This window comes from Thunnus maccoyii, chromosome 21 (genome assembly GCF_910596095.1).
Source record: "Thunnus maccoyii chromosome 21, fThuMac1.1, whole genome shotgun sequence".
NCBI lineage: Eukaryota > Metazoa > Chordata > Actinopteri > Scombriformes > Scombridae > Thunnus > Thunnus maccoyii.
Genome location: NC_056553.1, coordinates 8,723,094 through 8,740,202, shown reverse-complemented (window position 1 = coordinate 8,740,202; position 17,109 = coordinate 8,723,094). Strand labels below are relative to the sequence as shown.

The 17,109-nt window shown below is 45.2% G+C and overlaps 1 protein-coding gene across 1 annotated transcript in view; it reads left to right on the top strand.

Moving 5' to 3' along the window:
* The first annotated feature begins 412 nt into the window (after positions 1 to 412).
* gli3 (GLI family zinc finger 3) overlaps positions 413 to 17,109 on the top strand; it is a 59,962-nt gene continuing 43,265 nt past the window's right edge. Inside the window, exons 1-2 of the mRNA XM_042400032.1 lie at positions 413 to 653; positions 16,553 to 16,658. Coding sequence (XP_042255966.1) covers positions 617 to 653; positions 16,553 to 16,658 — 143 coding nt within the window. The 5' untranslated portion in view covers positions 413 to 616. The remainder of the gene's footprint in view (positions 654 to 16,552; positions 16,659 to 17,109) is intronic.

Sequence of the window (17,109 nt, the reverse complement as noted above, 5' to 3'; positions counted from 1 at the left end):
TGCTGCCTCGATTGTGCGAAATGAAGAGGTCGGGATTTTTTCATCCACGGTGTCCGTTTGCTTTTACACTGTCTGCCTCTGAACTCCCACATCTGGCTTCGTGGAAGGCAAAACCCAGGCAGATTTACACCCTTAATACCCGGTAGGTTGCAGGTGTACAAAGCTGATCTCCTACTCCTCCCTCAACCCAGTTACTCTATGTGAGCTGACTTCCTCACCATGTATATGGGGGTTCAGACCATGCGTGTGTTCAGCGGTGTGTGTGAGAGAGTTTGATGTGTGTGAAACAATCAGCGAGGGAAAAGGATTCTCACACCTGCTCCCTATTTTTATTCCAATATCTGCTCATTATGAATTTGCAGCCCCTTGTTTTAACATCCTTTCTTCCCGCTTTCTTATTTTTGCAGAAGATGAGAGCTCAGGCACACCTTACCACCGCGAGAGGCGCAATGCTATCAGCTCCCAGGCCCCGACGCCCGGTGCCCATGACAGGAACGTGAGTGAGGAGCCCTCGACTTCCACAGAGGAGCGCCCCTCCCTGCTCAAGAAGGAGCTGCATGGTTCTCTGCCCCATCTGGCTGACCATGCCCTGCCATACAGAGGCACTCTGTTCGCCATGGACCCCCGCAATGGCTATCTAGACTCTCACTATCGTAAGTCCACTAGCCACTAAATACTTACATATTATTTAACTTGAAAACTTATATACTTGTATCTTGTAAAGTAAAGAAAGTACTCAGCTCAAGGACATGTTTCCAACACTGAGGCCAAGTTTGTCTCTTTACTACAGGTGAGAGGCAGGACTGCCAGATACTTGATTAAATCTGACAGATTAGCCTCTCTTTTATGCTCATACTCGTGTCTACACACACACACACACACACACTCACACACTTGTGAACACATGCACGCACCCTCGTCTTGTTTTGTGCCTGGGAAGTTAGTATGGGGAACGGCCAGCGTAGCTTCTTAATTCCCTCATTAGGGGCCTGTCTGAACACAGTACTCCGCTTTCTCTCATCAACACACACTTCAAAGCCCCAAAGCAGTGTGGAGTCAAACCTCACCACCCTCTACTCTGCCTCTCTCTCTCTCTCTGGGACTCAGAGACTGTGTGAGAGAAAGGCGGCAAGAAAGAGAGAGACTAATGTAGATGAAGCCTGAGAGATTGTGGTGAAGGGAGAGCTGTGGCTTGAGTGAGATACTGAAGATAATTTGAAAAAAAAAAAAAAAAAGGTGAGATAGACAGTAGTAGTTAGATGAAAGTCAAACTGTGTGTGTATGTGGAAAGACAGAACAGGAGATAGATGATTGGGGAGTAAGAGGCTGATTAGGAGGTTAATTCAGTGGCCACTGTAGCCAGGACTTAGCCTGCAGACAAGGATTTGATGTGATAGCTTGTTTAGTTTGGTTAAATTGGCTCTGAATTGGGGCAGACAGAGTGGGACAGAGTGATTTTAATCCAGAGGCAGTAATGAAAAGTCCAGTGGACCCCAACCGTATACTGTAACTCTATTTATTCAGCCACTTCATTAGCTACTGCTGCCTTGTGCTTGGGTGCCTGAGAGTCACTAAGGTGCCTCTTTAAGGGAAAGGTTACTTAAAACCAGGCAATGGTGTTGTGGACAGGACCCTCGAGGGCAGAACATTACTGCCCATTACATCCTGACCTAACTCAGCAACACTGCCACTTCTCATTTTATATATGTGTGTGGGTATGTGTGAAGGAGCTCTGGAGGTTACAGACCACTGAAGCCTTGGGGGTAGGAGTGGAGAGAGGGGGGTCACTCTGAGGCTTGGGGTCATGTGGAAAAGTCACAGTCTGAAATGGAGAGTTCAAAAGCAGCAGGAAAAGTCAAAAGGGCCGTAGTGCTTCAAGAGGCTTTCTTTGTGCACTGGGATTCAAGAGGCTGGAAGACCGCAATCATACGAGGCAGAGTAGAGTAGAGCACAGTGATGCTTGCTGGGAAGGTAGAGGCTTTATGTTGGTTGGTTTTACTCTCCCTCTACGCTGCTTTTCCCACATTTTAGTGAAACTTGTTGGTGTTATTTGATAAATTGATCATTAATGTATCAAGCAAAATTGCTAAACTTTTGCTAGCGTTAGCTTTTCAAATGTGAGGATTTGCTTTATGCTTTTCAGTAGTTTAGTAGAGTACTAGAATTACACAAAGAAGTTGCAAGCTAACACCAATAAAGACAAAAAAGGATATAAATTTGTGTCTTCTGGTGCTTTTCATTGATGTTTCTCAGTCATTTCTCTGATCCTTACTCTGCTCAGGAAGACTTATGATCTGAGATGAGAGCATTGCTCTGTAAAACACCTCCTCCTGGCCCCAGGTGTTGAGGACATGGGGTGTCCCTAAAGGCAGCGGTCCCATTCTGTCTGATTGAACCCAGTACCAGAGCTCAATCCCCATGAGCTCCAATGGTCTGAGGGTCAGCAGAACGAAAGGGTTCCCCCTAAAACCTATGCTTCCACTCCCTCCCTCTGCTGCTTTGAACCAGAAGCCTGTAGCGTCTGTCGCCACTCCAGCGCCACAAGGTGTAAAAAGCCATTGGCTCCTGTTCTGGTTTCTGGTTCCATACACATGTGAGCACACACATTTTATACATGCGCACACACACACACACACATGCAGGTCTCACCCCACCAACGGCAGTCCCTCTCTATTATGAGAGCTTTGTAACCTCCTAAATTCATCCCAGGTGTGTGCGTGTGTGTGTTTGTGATGGAGAGGGGGCCCTAAGCCTTTGTGCTGTGCTTGCACAGCGAGCCACGCCACGCAGCAGACAGCCAGGTAAATCCGATTACTCTTAGCGCTGGTGTGTGTCAGTGCTTAATGTGCCTAAATGCGACGACACCTGCAGCCTCCCCACACCTGGCTGCTGGGTCGTTAACATGGTGGTGAAGCTCTGGGAGGCGTGGGAGTTGAACAACGAGAAGGGAGCAAGGGGGGGGGGGGGTTTATCTTCGGGGTTCTGCGCTCTGGGCAAATCTCTGCTATTCACCCAGACTTGTGATCTCCCACTCCTCTTATGTCCGTGGCCTAAGACTGTGTTTACTCTGGTTTTTACACCCACTTCAGTGCAGAAAAGAGGAGGCACTAAGGAAACATTGCCCCTATTGTTAGCATTAGCTAATCATGGTGATGCCTGAGTCTTAGCTGCTTTTCTTGGGCAAACACTGGATAAGAGTCCATATCCTTCTTACCACAACACTAATACATGGGGCTTTGCTGTGGGATAAGAAGAAAGGATTGAGATGAGGATTAATGAGGGAGAAGTGTTTTTTTTAAACATCTTAATTGTGTAGAAGTGTGAATGGGATGCGCAGCGCCAACATCTATTTACATTGTGCGCCGATTAGTCGGTCAGTGGTCCTGCAGCAACAGTGAGCCCACTTGCTGGCGAAGCATCTCTGCCTCCTCTGAGGGGATCGTCTTCTTTAAAGTGTTTCTTTCTTAAACACTTGCCCTTCTTTGCCAGACTAAACACATCCATGGAGGGACTTAAAGCCCCTCCTTTTCAATGGCTTTCTTGCAAATGTTAAAACTGCACTGAGACACCAGAAAATGTTTAGTGAAAGGAAGGTAACTAGAGGGTAAAGTAAAATCTCTAAGCTTTAGAGACAATGCTTAAGCATTTTGGTGCCAAAATGGCATAAGTTTTGTGGCAGTAAGATATCTGCGATACGGTAGGCCTTTCATAGAAGTAAACCAGACACATTAAGTGCATCTCCAGACTGTGATGGCTGCCTATCAGTTCAATAGTCTTTAGCTTAGCCCCTTAAAAAATCAAGCCCAGATCTGGCTGCCATTGTCAAATCCCTACACCAAAGCCTTGTTGTCCTTGACTGATCTCAGAAACCGAGCCTGTTAAGCTTAAGGCAGTGGAGGCATGGATCTCTTAGCTGAAGGATTCCTTCACATGTATCACAGTAACCCTGCTCTCTGAGCCTGGCCAGAGGTGACTGCTACCTGGATCATTTTTGCCCTGTGCTCTGGGAAAGCTAGCGGGAACACTGAGCCATGGTGGAAAAACCGTCCCTTGGTTTTATGATTGGTGGGGGTGGTGGGTGTCCAGTCACAGGGGTTAAACACCAAACTGCTGTGCAGAGCTGATCTCAGGTCTACTGGGCCGTAGCACGCCAGCCGCTGCCCCGGTGTCAGTCTGTCTGCCTCAATATCAAAATGCAGCTGACCACTGAACTGAATGAGCTACAGAAGCTGTCACCAAACCGAACGTGATCCGCACAACAAAGGCACCAGACTCTCTACAGTTAATTACAGTGCTTGGTCATTCAGTTCATATGGACTGCACAGCACCTTTCCATTTGTCTTGGAAGAGTAAAAGCTGCACAAACAGCAAGAGCAAGCAGTTATAAAGTGTGTGTATGTTTGGGAGGGATAAAGTTACAAACACCCCCAAAAAGACCTCTTCTGAAACTGCACTCAAAGAACAAACTTTTGGGCCTCCTGTTGGTTTTTAAACGTGACAAGTACTGGCTGGTGTGCAGATTCAAACATCTTCCCCCAAAGAACTGGGGAGTACAGAGGAGAGCCTGGGGTGAGAAGACACAGGTAAGGGCAAATGTTTCTCTTTGTGATTGTTTCAATATTGGCTTTTTGAGTATGGTGGCATGGTGTAGTCCCTCAGCAGTGTGCCGGCACAGAGAAGCCTGGGGCACACTTCAGGCAACGGAGAGGGATTCCTTCCATCGACCTCCTTTCATCAAGAAAGAACAACATGGGTCTGTGCTCTGCCGTGGCCCCTTGGTCCAGCACACCAGGGATAATCAGATGATCCCCTTTTATACAGCTTATTAGAGGCATCTCATGCTGTAAGATAGGCCATATTCTCACATGCATGTGCCTCTTTGTAGCGCTTGATGGTTTAAGGGGGTTAAGCAGAGTTTGAAGTGCTAAGAGAACGCACTTTCATACCATCTTAAAGTCATGTGGTGCTCTCGTTACCACAAAGCTGATGCGTGTGAACAGAATATCTCAGAATAATGGCAGTTCTTATTAACAATGACAAGATTAAATATGAAGGGGCTAAAGAAGAATTAAGAAGAATTTCCAGGGAACTTAAGATGTTCAAAGAAGAATACTCAGCATTTCTTGGTATCATTGTAGCAACATCTGTCTGTGTGTTTTACTTCTTTTCATATGAGATTGGTTAATCAGTCGATTCACAGAGGCAAGTCAGAACAATAGCACTTTGCTGATGTTGTGAAGGCTTAAAATGAAGATTTGCTGCATCTTGACCATCCAAAAGGAAAATAAACTGGAGTAAACACCACTGGCAACAATAACATTAAGCGCTATACTATAAAAACAAGATGACTAAATGCTCATGGGGGTTTCTCCTCGGCTAGCTGGTTACAGCTACGATATCTTGAGCTTTTTCTCTCCTCCTTAAGTTACCCTGTAGTCTCCAGTAGGATAATCACCTCCGTGTGCTGTGGGAGAATCAGAATTATTTCACGCTCTTCCACATGTTTGTTGTCTGTGTATCCAAATCTCATCGCTCCTTTTTTTGTATTTGCATTTCTCTCACATAGTGACAAAGATAAGCACCCTTATCCCTTCAGCCAACAACCCGTATCTTGCTCTAGTCACTGGAGGGTCGTAAGTATATATTGTTCTACACGAAGAGGAGGCTGATGAACACAGTATAATTAAAATGTTTCCAGCAGCCTGGTGAAATGTAAGATATCGCTGGTGAAAAGAGAAAGAGAGAAGGGAGGCAGAGCTGAATCTGAGGGTATAAGTGAGACAGAAGGGTAAGAAAAAGAGAGAAGAGCCAAAGAGAGAGAGAGAGAGAGAGAGTGGAGAAGGAGGAGGGGGTGTAACAAAGCAGAAAATGAAGAGAGACATAAAAGAATGGGAGCTCAAGGAGGTCAGGCCCATCACAGGCTTTAGTGTTGCCTTCAAAGATGCCTGGGACAGGTGGCAGCTCCAGACAATCTCGCACCACAGAGCAGCATCCTCTCAGGAGGAGATAAGGGATTCCTCCATCCAGGCACCCTCCTCCTCCTCCTACCTCTCCTTCACTCACACTCTCCACCTCCCTTATGCCCACCCCCCTCCCCTTCCTCCCATCTCGGGGCTCTCCCAGACAGGCTGCTTTGATGTGGCTCAGTGTGAGCGGGCAGCTGTAGGCCACAGGGCTGCTGCAACGCTGCTGGGCCACTGGGCCGGCGGACCGTTGGGAGCCGACTCGAGCGCGGCTCAATCAGTGGGGCTCTCCGGTGCCCGGCACTTTCAGGTCTCATTAAAGCGCTCCGGCAGGGTTAATCCTCTTTAAGGTTTACATGGGCCCCAGTTTGTCTCTCTGCCCAGGCTGAGGGAACCCCTGGGCGCCACCTGCGTGACAAAGACTCAAATCACTGTGACACAAGTTCCCTCCGTCTGTTGCCTCACTTCTCAACACCCCTCGTATGTTCTCCTCTCTCTTCCCTCTTTCTCTACGGATCTCACTTCGCTTCCCCTGTGCATTCCGCCTCTGCTATCTTCCCTTTCCCTTGATAGTACCTAGGCCTGGTTGTAAGTCTTTTAGGATTATTTGGGTGGAATCTGTTGACAGGGGTGCAGTAAACGGATTACAACTTTGTCCTTGTTTTGGGATGCTGTGAGGAGGGAAAGGGGAGAGATCAGGAGGATGCGGTTTGAATAATGAGAGAGGCAAAGAAAAAGAGGCAGGCCGAGAACGAGATTAACTGAAAGAATAAGGAGGAGGATGCAAAAGTGAGGGAGAGGGTGAAAGAGAGGGTAAGGTGAAAGCAACGCAAAAAAGCACGGAGAGTGGAAAAGAAAGAGAATCAGAGCGTTCCAGATGTTGTTACACTCATAAGACCTAATTGGTCCAGAAGCATCGACCCCTGTCTGGCCCTGCAGAGCCCAGCAGCCATTTGTCTGATTGCTGTGACACTGGGCTTTGTCTTTGCTCTGTGACACACAGTTTCCTCCATTAGCCCAAATAATGGCCACGTACCTCTAGAGGCCTGCACAGACTTTGTCTAATGTCTTTATGGGTTTGGTGGAAAATAAAGGAATAGACTAAAAACACAGGGAGGAATGTCATAAGATTGTAAAATATATTTAAGGGCCACACTCTTTCAGGCAGTCACTGGTTTCCACTAATTTCACTGCAGTATAAAAACAGGTTTGCAGATGGTTCAAACTTGCTCGAGGTAGGTCTTCCAGAACATTTTGTCACCGATTATGAACTCATCCTTTTCATGCATTCAAATGATTGCTTTTCAAACTGCAACCGTTGTGATTCAAGAGACAACATGTTACCCTTTTTTTTGCTTCATTTTGCTGCAGTATAGTTAATGTGTTGCTTTTAGGCTTCACACTCTCAAATCATGCAAGTCAGAGTGCCCTTGAATGCATCACTGAGATTTTTTTGGCTCCCTCTTTTAACCACATTACCGTGCGATTATAACATACATTTGACAAGAAAATAAAGGTGACAAAATGCTCACTGGGATGGATTACCTCTCTTTAATCAAAATTAAAGATGATATTCACTGCACATAGAGATGAAGTGAGAACATTGTCTACCTGGAAATCTCATTTTCCAAACAGAATTACAATAACTTCAGTGGTCACCACCTCCTCAGCATGGTTCAAAATTGAGAAGCTGTCCAGTTTTTTTTTTTTTTCTGCGGTGTCCAGCCTGTGTTATTATGATGCAGGTGCATTAGCCTCACAGTCACTATCACACAGCCACATGCAGTCTTAGTATCACCTGCATAGGAGCCTTGGGAGGAGCTGTGACATAGAGGGTCAGTCTGTCACAGGATGGTCTGACACAGCTGTGGCAATCATGAACACTGTCACAGATATGGCCTCAGCTCATACATGCTGCAGTAAACCAGAATAAGTTATCATACATTTTCTATGATACAGATATTTAATGTGAAACAGATTGCGGACACTGTAGACACAAATGCCCCTTTTTCATTTCTTTGGTGACCCTCCATACTTAAATAAAGATCTCAAAAAAAGATCAAACCCTAAAGCGGCCTTGTATTTGAGTAGAATAAATCACACAAGGGGAGTTGAAGCAAAATATATGTAGCAAAGTCCTGGTGAGTTAACCCGAGGTTTAAATCAACTCCCTTCTCTCTGAGAGGTATCACTGTTTGGAGAGAAGGAGATAGACAGATGTGAGAGATAAAGAGAGAGAAGGGGAGAGAGGTGTAGCGCCGTGTTTCAACTACTAAACTGCTGTGTAAATCTCTCCCCAGCTGGGTGGGGGAGAGGAAGCTCGAGGGTGGTGTAGGGTAGAGAGGGTGCTGGAGCGAGGGGAGAGGGCCAACGCATAGCGCTTTGTTCTGCTCCCCAGCTTATCCCAATCTGGAGAAATTCACCAAATGTAGGAGATAGATTGGTGCTCCACAGAGGCCTCGTGAAATAACCTTCACTCCCTGATCCACACCGGGATACAGGGAGGAAAGGAGGTGCGTAAGGAAAGAAAAACGGGGTATAGCTGAGGTTGGATGGTGCTGGGGGCCTCTGGAAGACCCGTGTGCGTGCTTAGCTCTACTCTTTGCAAGGCGAGGGTCCTTACTCTGGCGTGCAATTTGTTAAGATTGACTTGGCTCGGTAAATGTCTTGCAGATGCTGGTGTTCCATTAAGATATTTTGTGTGACTTATGGAGAAGGAAGGCGGTGAAAGAGGTAACTGCAAGTTACTTGGAGCGCAGCCTGCATCTCGATCTTCATCATTCTGGTTTCTGACTTCTAGACTAAAATCAGGACTTCTTACTGTATATTATTTCAAATAAATGTCTTGCAAATGGATATGTATTTTCCACGGGATAGTCATCTGTAAAAATCTCAGCTTGGATAAGCTTGGCAGCAAAATGTTACACGTCATGTGCGTGTTTATGAGGATAGTGAACTCTTGTCGAATGCAAAAACAAAATTCTTATGTACTTAACGTTGTTATAAATATTAGCACAAAGAGATAACCTGCTTGAACGTCAAGTCCCAGTGCAAATATGCATAGACATGTAGAACCATGAAGAGAAAGGATGGGCATTGACCGACTTGTTCAGTCTAGACAAACAAATTACTTCTGACAGCGAGTAGCGATGGAATGTATACTTGAACAGAGAGCCTGTTATCGCGCATAGCTGACGTTTCTCTTTTTGCCACTCACTTTCTCTTCTCTGTTCGGGTTTTTCTTTTCCACCATGTTAATTACTTTTACCCACAGAAAGAGTGTGTTTGAGGGTGTGAGAGCAGTTAAACAGGAGAGACAGAGAAAGCAAAAAACAGAAGAGGACACAGCGGAAGAGAGGAAGAAAAAAAAAACCTATTGATTTACTGAGGAAGGGCAGAGTGTGATCTGCCAGGCTTGCGTATATGATGAATGGCAGAGAGATTGGCAAGCCAACACTTAACATTCTTCTGTTATTTAACCTCTCTGCTTGCTTTCTTCTCCCCTCTTCTTACCATTGCTCTTTGTGAATAAAGGCCTGTTTTTATCTTTCTCTGTTCTAGTGCCCAAGCATTGCATACAGTAGAGAAAGCTCTGCACAGCAAGAACATTAGGCTAATTTATACAGCGGTAATTAGGCCATTAGACCTGAAACAATCTGGGACCCGTAATTAAGCAAAGCGCTCCAAAAGTCAACAGCAACTCCCATTGAGCTTAGCTAAACAGTCTCCGAAAGTGTTATTTACATGTCCAAACAGCTTGAGGTCTCAGTGTAAGCAAACATGATGAGAGACGGGGTGTGAAGGGATTGATCAGAAGGGGGAATTCGCCTTCATGAGAGAGCCAGCCTCCGAACTATTCCCACTGATCTGAATCTGCATGGGGCTTCTTCATTTCCATCTCCTGCCAGCCAGATAATGATGAGATGTTCAGTGTCACGTAGCTGGAGGAAAGCGGGATCACCACATCACATAGTTCAGACCCATACTAAATACTTGCAGTCATGCTTGTCTGCAGATGTCATGCCTATAATTACCAAGAGGAAAATTCCCTCAGATACACTTAGACTGAAATTTTGTGCACTACGGGAGTTATTTTGTGACAAGGTGTAATTTTATTTTTATGATGGTGGACTGATGAGGATTTCTCAAATGGGAGTACAAACCAGTGAGTTCAGCAGAAAGCTTTTCATTCTGAGCTACTGACATCAAAACCTGATGGTGAAAAAACTATTAAGCTTAACTGTTGCTATGCTGTGAGTTAGTTTTGATTTTATCTAATGTTTACTTTGGAATACTGGATAGTTTTACCACTTGACATCCCCATAATTATTCAAATAAAACAACCTGAGACATACACAAGACATGATAAGGGGTTGCAAGCACTAGAGTGTTGCTTCATAATGTGGGTGTTGGGTCATAATGTAAAAAGGTTTGGAACCACTGCTGTAAGTCCCTCAAGGTGACTTCTTGAAGAGTTAAGTACAAAAACCCCAGTAACAAAATGAGGCCAGAACTGCTTTGTCCTTTCTTGTACAGTAAAGTCATGTACATGTGCTCGTATTCACTCCCAGAAGGGAGCGACACGAGTTGCACACACGTGCACACACGTGCACTTGCAAACAGGCAAAGTCTTGAGCATCTTTCACGCACTCTGCAAAGTGTTGCAGAGTTATGGTGTAACTGCAGACCTCGCTGCAGACGAGCGTGCCTTAGCAGTGAGATCATGAGCGGGGAGAGAGGTGGCATAATGAAATCTGGCAGTCACAGCCCCTGCACAGGCTTCATATGTTCCACATTAGCAATTCACAAACCTCGGGAGCAGGCCCCAGCAGCCCTTTTCTCACTCCGCCTTAGTCGCTTATGACAATCTGTCACTGGCTCTTTGTGCTCTTGCAGCGGAGCGTCGATGAGAAGTGCAGTGTTTATGGAAGAGTGTTTCGTCCTCGGCTGCGGGTGACACTCCGTTAGAGCAGAGTCAGTGAACCTTCACCAGAGGAGAGGAGGAGCCCAGGTTTAGCCGTCAAGACAATAAACACACAATGCTGAGTTGACAACAAAAGAGAAAGAAGAGAAATTGTTTGCGTATTATCAAAACCCAAATCAAAATTGTGAGTGACAGCCAAAATTCTCTTAAAGTACCACACCACATAGGTTCCAAAGCACAGCGAAGATCCTTTGTGGTAAAACTTTCATTATGAAAGGAGATTAACCAATAAGGATATTGCAAATGATGTGCTTTAGGCTTTATCCTCTTCTTGTCCTCCCCCTTCTTTTGAAATTATTCAAGTGTCCAATAAAGGACAAGGCAATTACCATCCTCTCTTTAATGAAGGGGAAGCTGGCTTTTGGTCCTGAGCATGGTGTGTTTGTGTTGAATTAGAATTAATGAGCCTGGTCAAAGTTTGCCTCTAATTGCCCTTTCATTAAGACCCATTTGTAATCATGTCTTAATGACTTCCATCCCTTTTCCCAAAAGAAGAAAAAAAAAAAGGAAATATAAACAAAAAATGAAAACTGCTGCTCTAAAAAGTTGCACTAGAGTCATTATAATGTTCGAGAAGAAACATTATGATGAAAAATGTTAGATATTTCAAAAGATGGTTTTCAGGGATCCTGGATTCCTGACTTTCAGCGTATGATTGGCTGAGATGATTTCTTTAATCCCTCTCACTTTCTTTGCCAGTGGCGGTGGCCGTGCAGCCGGGACAAAACCGGCGTGATTACACTTTCCGTAGGAATGCTGGAGCTGCTGTGGTGTGTGGCCGCAGTGGGAAGGTAAAAACTGCGATGCGTCAGTTGGCTTCCTATGTGCCTTCCAGCTGTATTCTGTATTAGAGAACGAGAATACCCCTGAATATCCAGAAGAGCAGGGGCAATTTAGTCCCGGAGTAAACAGTAAGGAGTCCCTACAGGAAACACTGGAGATGGATTGCAGGATGGAGACTCTCTCCCCCTCTCTCCTTCGCCCTCTGTTCTTTGCGACTGTATACATTCCCTCCAGTGACACAGGCCTGTTTGCCTTGCTAATGGAGAGCTGTGCTGGCGTAAAAGAGGTGGCAGGCTCTATTTAGATAGGGCCACGGTAAAGTAAACTTCTGAGTTGGATTTAAATAAACCTCGGTGGAACGGTTTGCCATGCGGCAAAGTCATGGGCCACAGCGAGAGGAGGGAGGGAGGGAAGGAGGGAGGCAGCGAGGGAGGAGCAAGAAAAAAAGGGTCCAGGCTTGGCAGAGAGCTGTGGTTAGTGAGGAGCTCCAGAGACATAAACATAGAGGGGATCTGGGTAATTCAGGGAGGAGTGGCGGATGTGGGAATGAAGGTGTGTTTTGCCGGGGTGAAGGGGTGGAGTCTTTAAAATGATTTTGCAGTTTGTAACCTCTACAGCCACCCCCACTGCCTAACAGGACAAGAGGTTAGAATGAAACTCCTGCAATGTGGGCAGGGAGCAGTAAGATTAGAGAACATGAAGCTTTTACTCCCATCAAGCTCGAACACAGTACACACACCCCGGTAAACCTGAAGGTTCATTTCCGACTCTTGACAGCCGAGGGCCGACAGCCCAGGAGTGGAGCTGCGGAGAGTAAACAAAGCAGATTCTGCCCTTGTCTACCACCAGCCCATCCCTCCCTCCCTCCCCCAGCAGCTCTGGAATCAGCCGAGGTGAGCCAAGCCAAAACTGAGTCATCAGGAGGAAACTATCAAACAGACAGAGATGAAGGGGTCAGATACTTGCCAGAGCTGTATGGAGGAGGATTTTACCGCTTATCTCTGCTATTGTGAAAACAGTATGAAAACCCCTGAATAGTTTGTAAAAGTTTTCACTCGTCAAGCACATCACACCATTGCTGTTTAAGCAAACTTTAATTCGCTCTGATGATGCTCGGAATAATAATTCAGGGCAGGTCTGTGCAAGTTAGTGATAAACGAGAGGTAATTAGATAATAGAGACCTTTAATGATACTTAATGTAACACCAGCAGTCTTGTTGAGCAGCATATAATATAAAGGTTTTAAAGTGCATTTATAGTGCTGTCCTGGATTTAGGAGTGTTTTGTGTCATGGATTGATTTCTCTTGATTCTGTTTGTTCTTGTGACTGCTTATTTTGGAGGCCCCTTAAAAAATAAGATGATACATTTCAAGGGTTAGATACTATTATATTAAATAGGACTAATTTGGACCTGTATTGCAGCTGTTATCGTGACAGCTGCAAGAGATCAAAAGTGTGCCATCAACTGACAAGAGTAGTCCAGATACAGGTTGATACAGGTTTCTGGGGCATCATTGCAGACAAACAAGTTACTGGTGTTTGGGTCTTAAGCAGAATACAACAGGGCTGGCAGTACTGTTACACATTAAATAGTGCGAGCGATTAAATGTTTAAGACTTAAAGGGACACACCACCAATTTAACGTGTCAAAGTCAATTTACTAGTCACAGGGAGTACTACTCTGCCTGTGAAAACAGCTGTATAATGTTGTGGCCAGGTGTCTCAGCTTGGAGACTACAAATGTTTAACAGAGAGTCTGTGTTAGAGACTGAGGGTGTTGAGTTTGCCAAGCAGGGAGGGCCAAATGAAAGACGCTACCGAGTTGTATATGGGACGTGTAGGATCCAGTGTCTTTAGAGCTTGGCCTATAACAGAGATTAAAAGTCAGGATATCTGTGGTTTATGATGTTTTTCACAATCCTATTTTTAATTTGCCTCTTGGAAAGCCACCCAACTTTGTGGAAGTGACTTGTTAGCTTGTTAGCTTAGATCGGCCGCTAACTTAATAACTTAACACAGTTTATTCAAAAGATGTATTTGTACAAGCGACTCCTGTCTCTTACATAACTGTCTGCAAACCATTGCTCTTTTGTGGAGGAGTTTTTACTCTTTTTTTTTTTTTAAATATATATTTTTTGGGCCATTTTATGCCTTTATTGGATAGATGACAGGATATAAGAGGAGAGAAAGACAGGGAATGACATGCAACAAAGGTCCACTGCTGGATTTGAACCATGGACGTTGCAGCTACATGTCATGTGTCTTAACCAGTGGCTTACAGGGGCGCGCCAAGAAGAGTTTTTACTCAGATAGAGTATGTTGAATAAAAGTGAATCCTGCAACACAGCTAATATCTCCATCCCCTAAAAGGATTGTACTGTCAGGACGGCTTGCTATTGGTCAGCAGTTCCCCAAAGTTGCACTCGAAAAAATTTGCATGGATTTTCTTCATCCCCTTCAGCAAATCCACTGATTCCAACAATTCCCTTGTAATCAATAAAAAATGTAGCTGTTTAAATCCTGGTGTGACCAGGGCTTAATGCTGCAAGACCTCAAGCAACACCTGAACTGATCCCCCTCTTAATTGTAGCTGTGCTGGCCCAGGCTGGCAGCGATCATCACGATGAATGAATGAATGATGAGGTAAGCAGACCTGGGAGTTGCAGGGCAATCAACACCTGCTGCGTTGCCCAGCGATGTAGCTGCGTTTGGCATGGACCAAACACTTGTAGAGCTGTTGGGCACCCTGCTGTTTGGCCATCTGCCCTCTTGGCATACGCTGACAGATGTTTACAAGCAAAAAACACATAGCTAGCAGCATCAGAGACTTGCTGTGCGAAGGTACGCAGATGTTGACATATGCCTTGCCTCGGGGTGGTGATACAGAACTTGGCAATGGTCTCAGTAACAAAGTGACATGTGTTTCTGGCAGGGAGGTGTTTGTACAGTATGTGAATGAAGAGGTGATTAATTTATTGTAAAAAAAAGGATCTTGCAATAGTCATTTGTTGGCTCTGGCTTTCCGTACAAGTTTTAACCTATTTCAGTTTCACATCTTGACCCTCTGGTAGGCAGAATTTCAGCAAAATTCCCAACTATGGTTTTACACGTGGCAACTTGTCCGACAGTGGATGCACGGTTGCAACATGGAATTCCAGCTTCAAGATTATGGTGCGGAGTGCAGTTAAAGATAGTGTCAGCGATTCTAATCCAATATACTTTTTGTTGTTTGTAAATCCGTGAATATCTCCTCACATGGTCCGCTAGCTGTCCATTCTGTGTGTGCACTGAAAAAACAAAATCTAGTGTTCGTACACAACGCTGGCTCTGTCAATGGGCATTTAAACACAGTGGCTCAATCAGCAACGGGGGGGGGGGGGGGCGTTTGTGCTCGTGCACAGGACAAGGGGAGGTCATCAGAGCAGCTGTCTGTGTGAGGACATGACAGTCGACCCTCTCCGGCATTAGTTGAATGGTGGGAGAGAGAGGCCGTGGCCAATTCACATAGAAAGTGTTTTCTCACGGAACAGATACGCTTCCATTTTTATTAAATATATCAATCCACACTGAATCCGAGACAGTCTCATGAAGACCCCCCGTGTGTTTTTTTTACACTCCGAGTCTGTTTCTGTTGCGTTAAGTGAAATGTAATCTGAGCAGGCAGCTGTTTAAATCACACAAATATCCCACTGCATATGTGTTTTCAACTTATTAACCGTATCCATGAATCAATAAATACAAACACTGTCCATTTCTTCCCCGTGGAGCTGACATGCAAACTGTTTTGGTTCAGTAAATTTCTGCTGTCAGTCAGTCTGGTGAAGGCAGTTTGTCCTCTCAGCTCTCCAGGAGCTGCAACTGACAGACAACAGGGAACGCTGAACGCAGGTCGAGTGAGAAGCGAGGAGGCCGCAGAGAGGCGAAGAGTCTGAATGGACTGTTGTGCTCACATGAGACGAGATTGTTTTTCCGCTCGTGATTAAGTGTGAAAGGAATAGAAGTGACTCTACAGCTGACGCATAGCTTTGGATTCCACCATATTTCTCTTTTGGTCGTTGCCTTGGCAATGGGCAACCATTAATTTGTGGGGCGGAGCTTCTGAAGGAGCACAAAGGGAGGGGTGTAGTAGTTTGGGTAGGTTTGTGCAAGTTAGTGATAAACATATTTAGTTGAAATATCAACAGTCTTTCTCCAGAATAACTGACTCTACCTTTAAGGTTGGAAGAATATACGAATCCAGCCTGGTGGCAGCACAACAGTTTCAGCTTCAAGGGGTAAAAATAGAGAAAAGCTTGGAAGCTCATATTATGCAAATGTTTTAATGTTTTATCTGGAGGGGGGAAAAGAAGCCTCTCAATTCTTTCTGGCAGTTATGATAAAATGCTGTTTTTTGTTCTCGTTTTGTACGTGTCATTGGTTGTACTTAAACGTTATCCCTTGTACAAAACCACATTATGCTTGTTTAAGTGAGAAAAATGCCATTTGGCTGCTTTTCTTATGGTTATTTATCACTGTTTATTTTTAGTTCTATCAGCCTTGAGACATTTACAAAGACTTCCTCAGCGAGCATTTTAGAGCAATGTGGCTTTTAGTTCAGTTCATTTAATGAGGTCTCATTTGGGCGGGTCTGCTGAAAGATAGCCATCAACCACTGCCTTTCATTCTAGCTGCTATTTAGATTAGCTGAGGAGGGAATTAATTCGAATGAAATATTTTATAGAGGAACCAGTGGTCCTACGAAATGTAAATAGCAAGATTTCAGTCATGAGTTGATCACATCTCATATTTCTTCTCTGTTTCTCTTTCTGTTATTCTTTACAGCCGCACCACAGTTCTTCCCGACCTTCCATCCTCCTGTGCCAATCGACGACAGACATACCCAGGGACGTTACATCTACGAGCCTTCTCCCGTGCCCCCTCTTCACGTGTAAGTCTCTCAAACCGGTCACACGCACGTGCACACACGCAACCAAACAAAATACTGCTGATCATACCTGAGAACACGTTTGATTCAGCTGCATCACGCACATCAACGACGAGTCTGCCGTTAATGGCGATACGGATCGAGCTCCTGAACTTCCTTCCGCCTGTGGGTGTGGAGCATCCTCCTCATGGGTGCCGGGCTCCTCTCTTTGCCTTTTCAGGATCAAAGGCCACGGCCCTGTACGTGCGCAACATGATCCGCATGTCAGAGACACGCAAATGAACATGTGTCAGAGACATGGAAATGAGAGCAGGGTGAGGGGAGCCTGGGAGCGTGCGATTCTCACAAGAGCAGTGATCAAGCCCTGTCAAGAGAAGGAAGCAATGCCTCTGCTGACATCTACCCATCTCTGACAGACACAGATGGGCTCCTGACACATGAAATGTATACAACT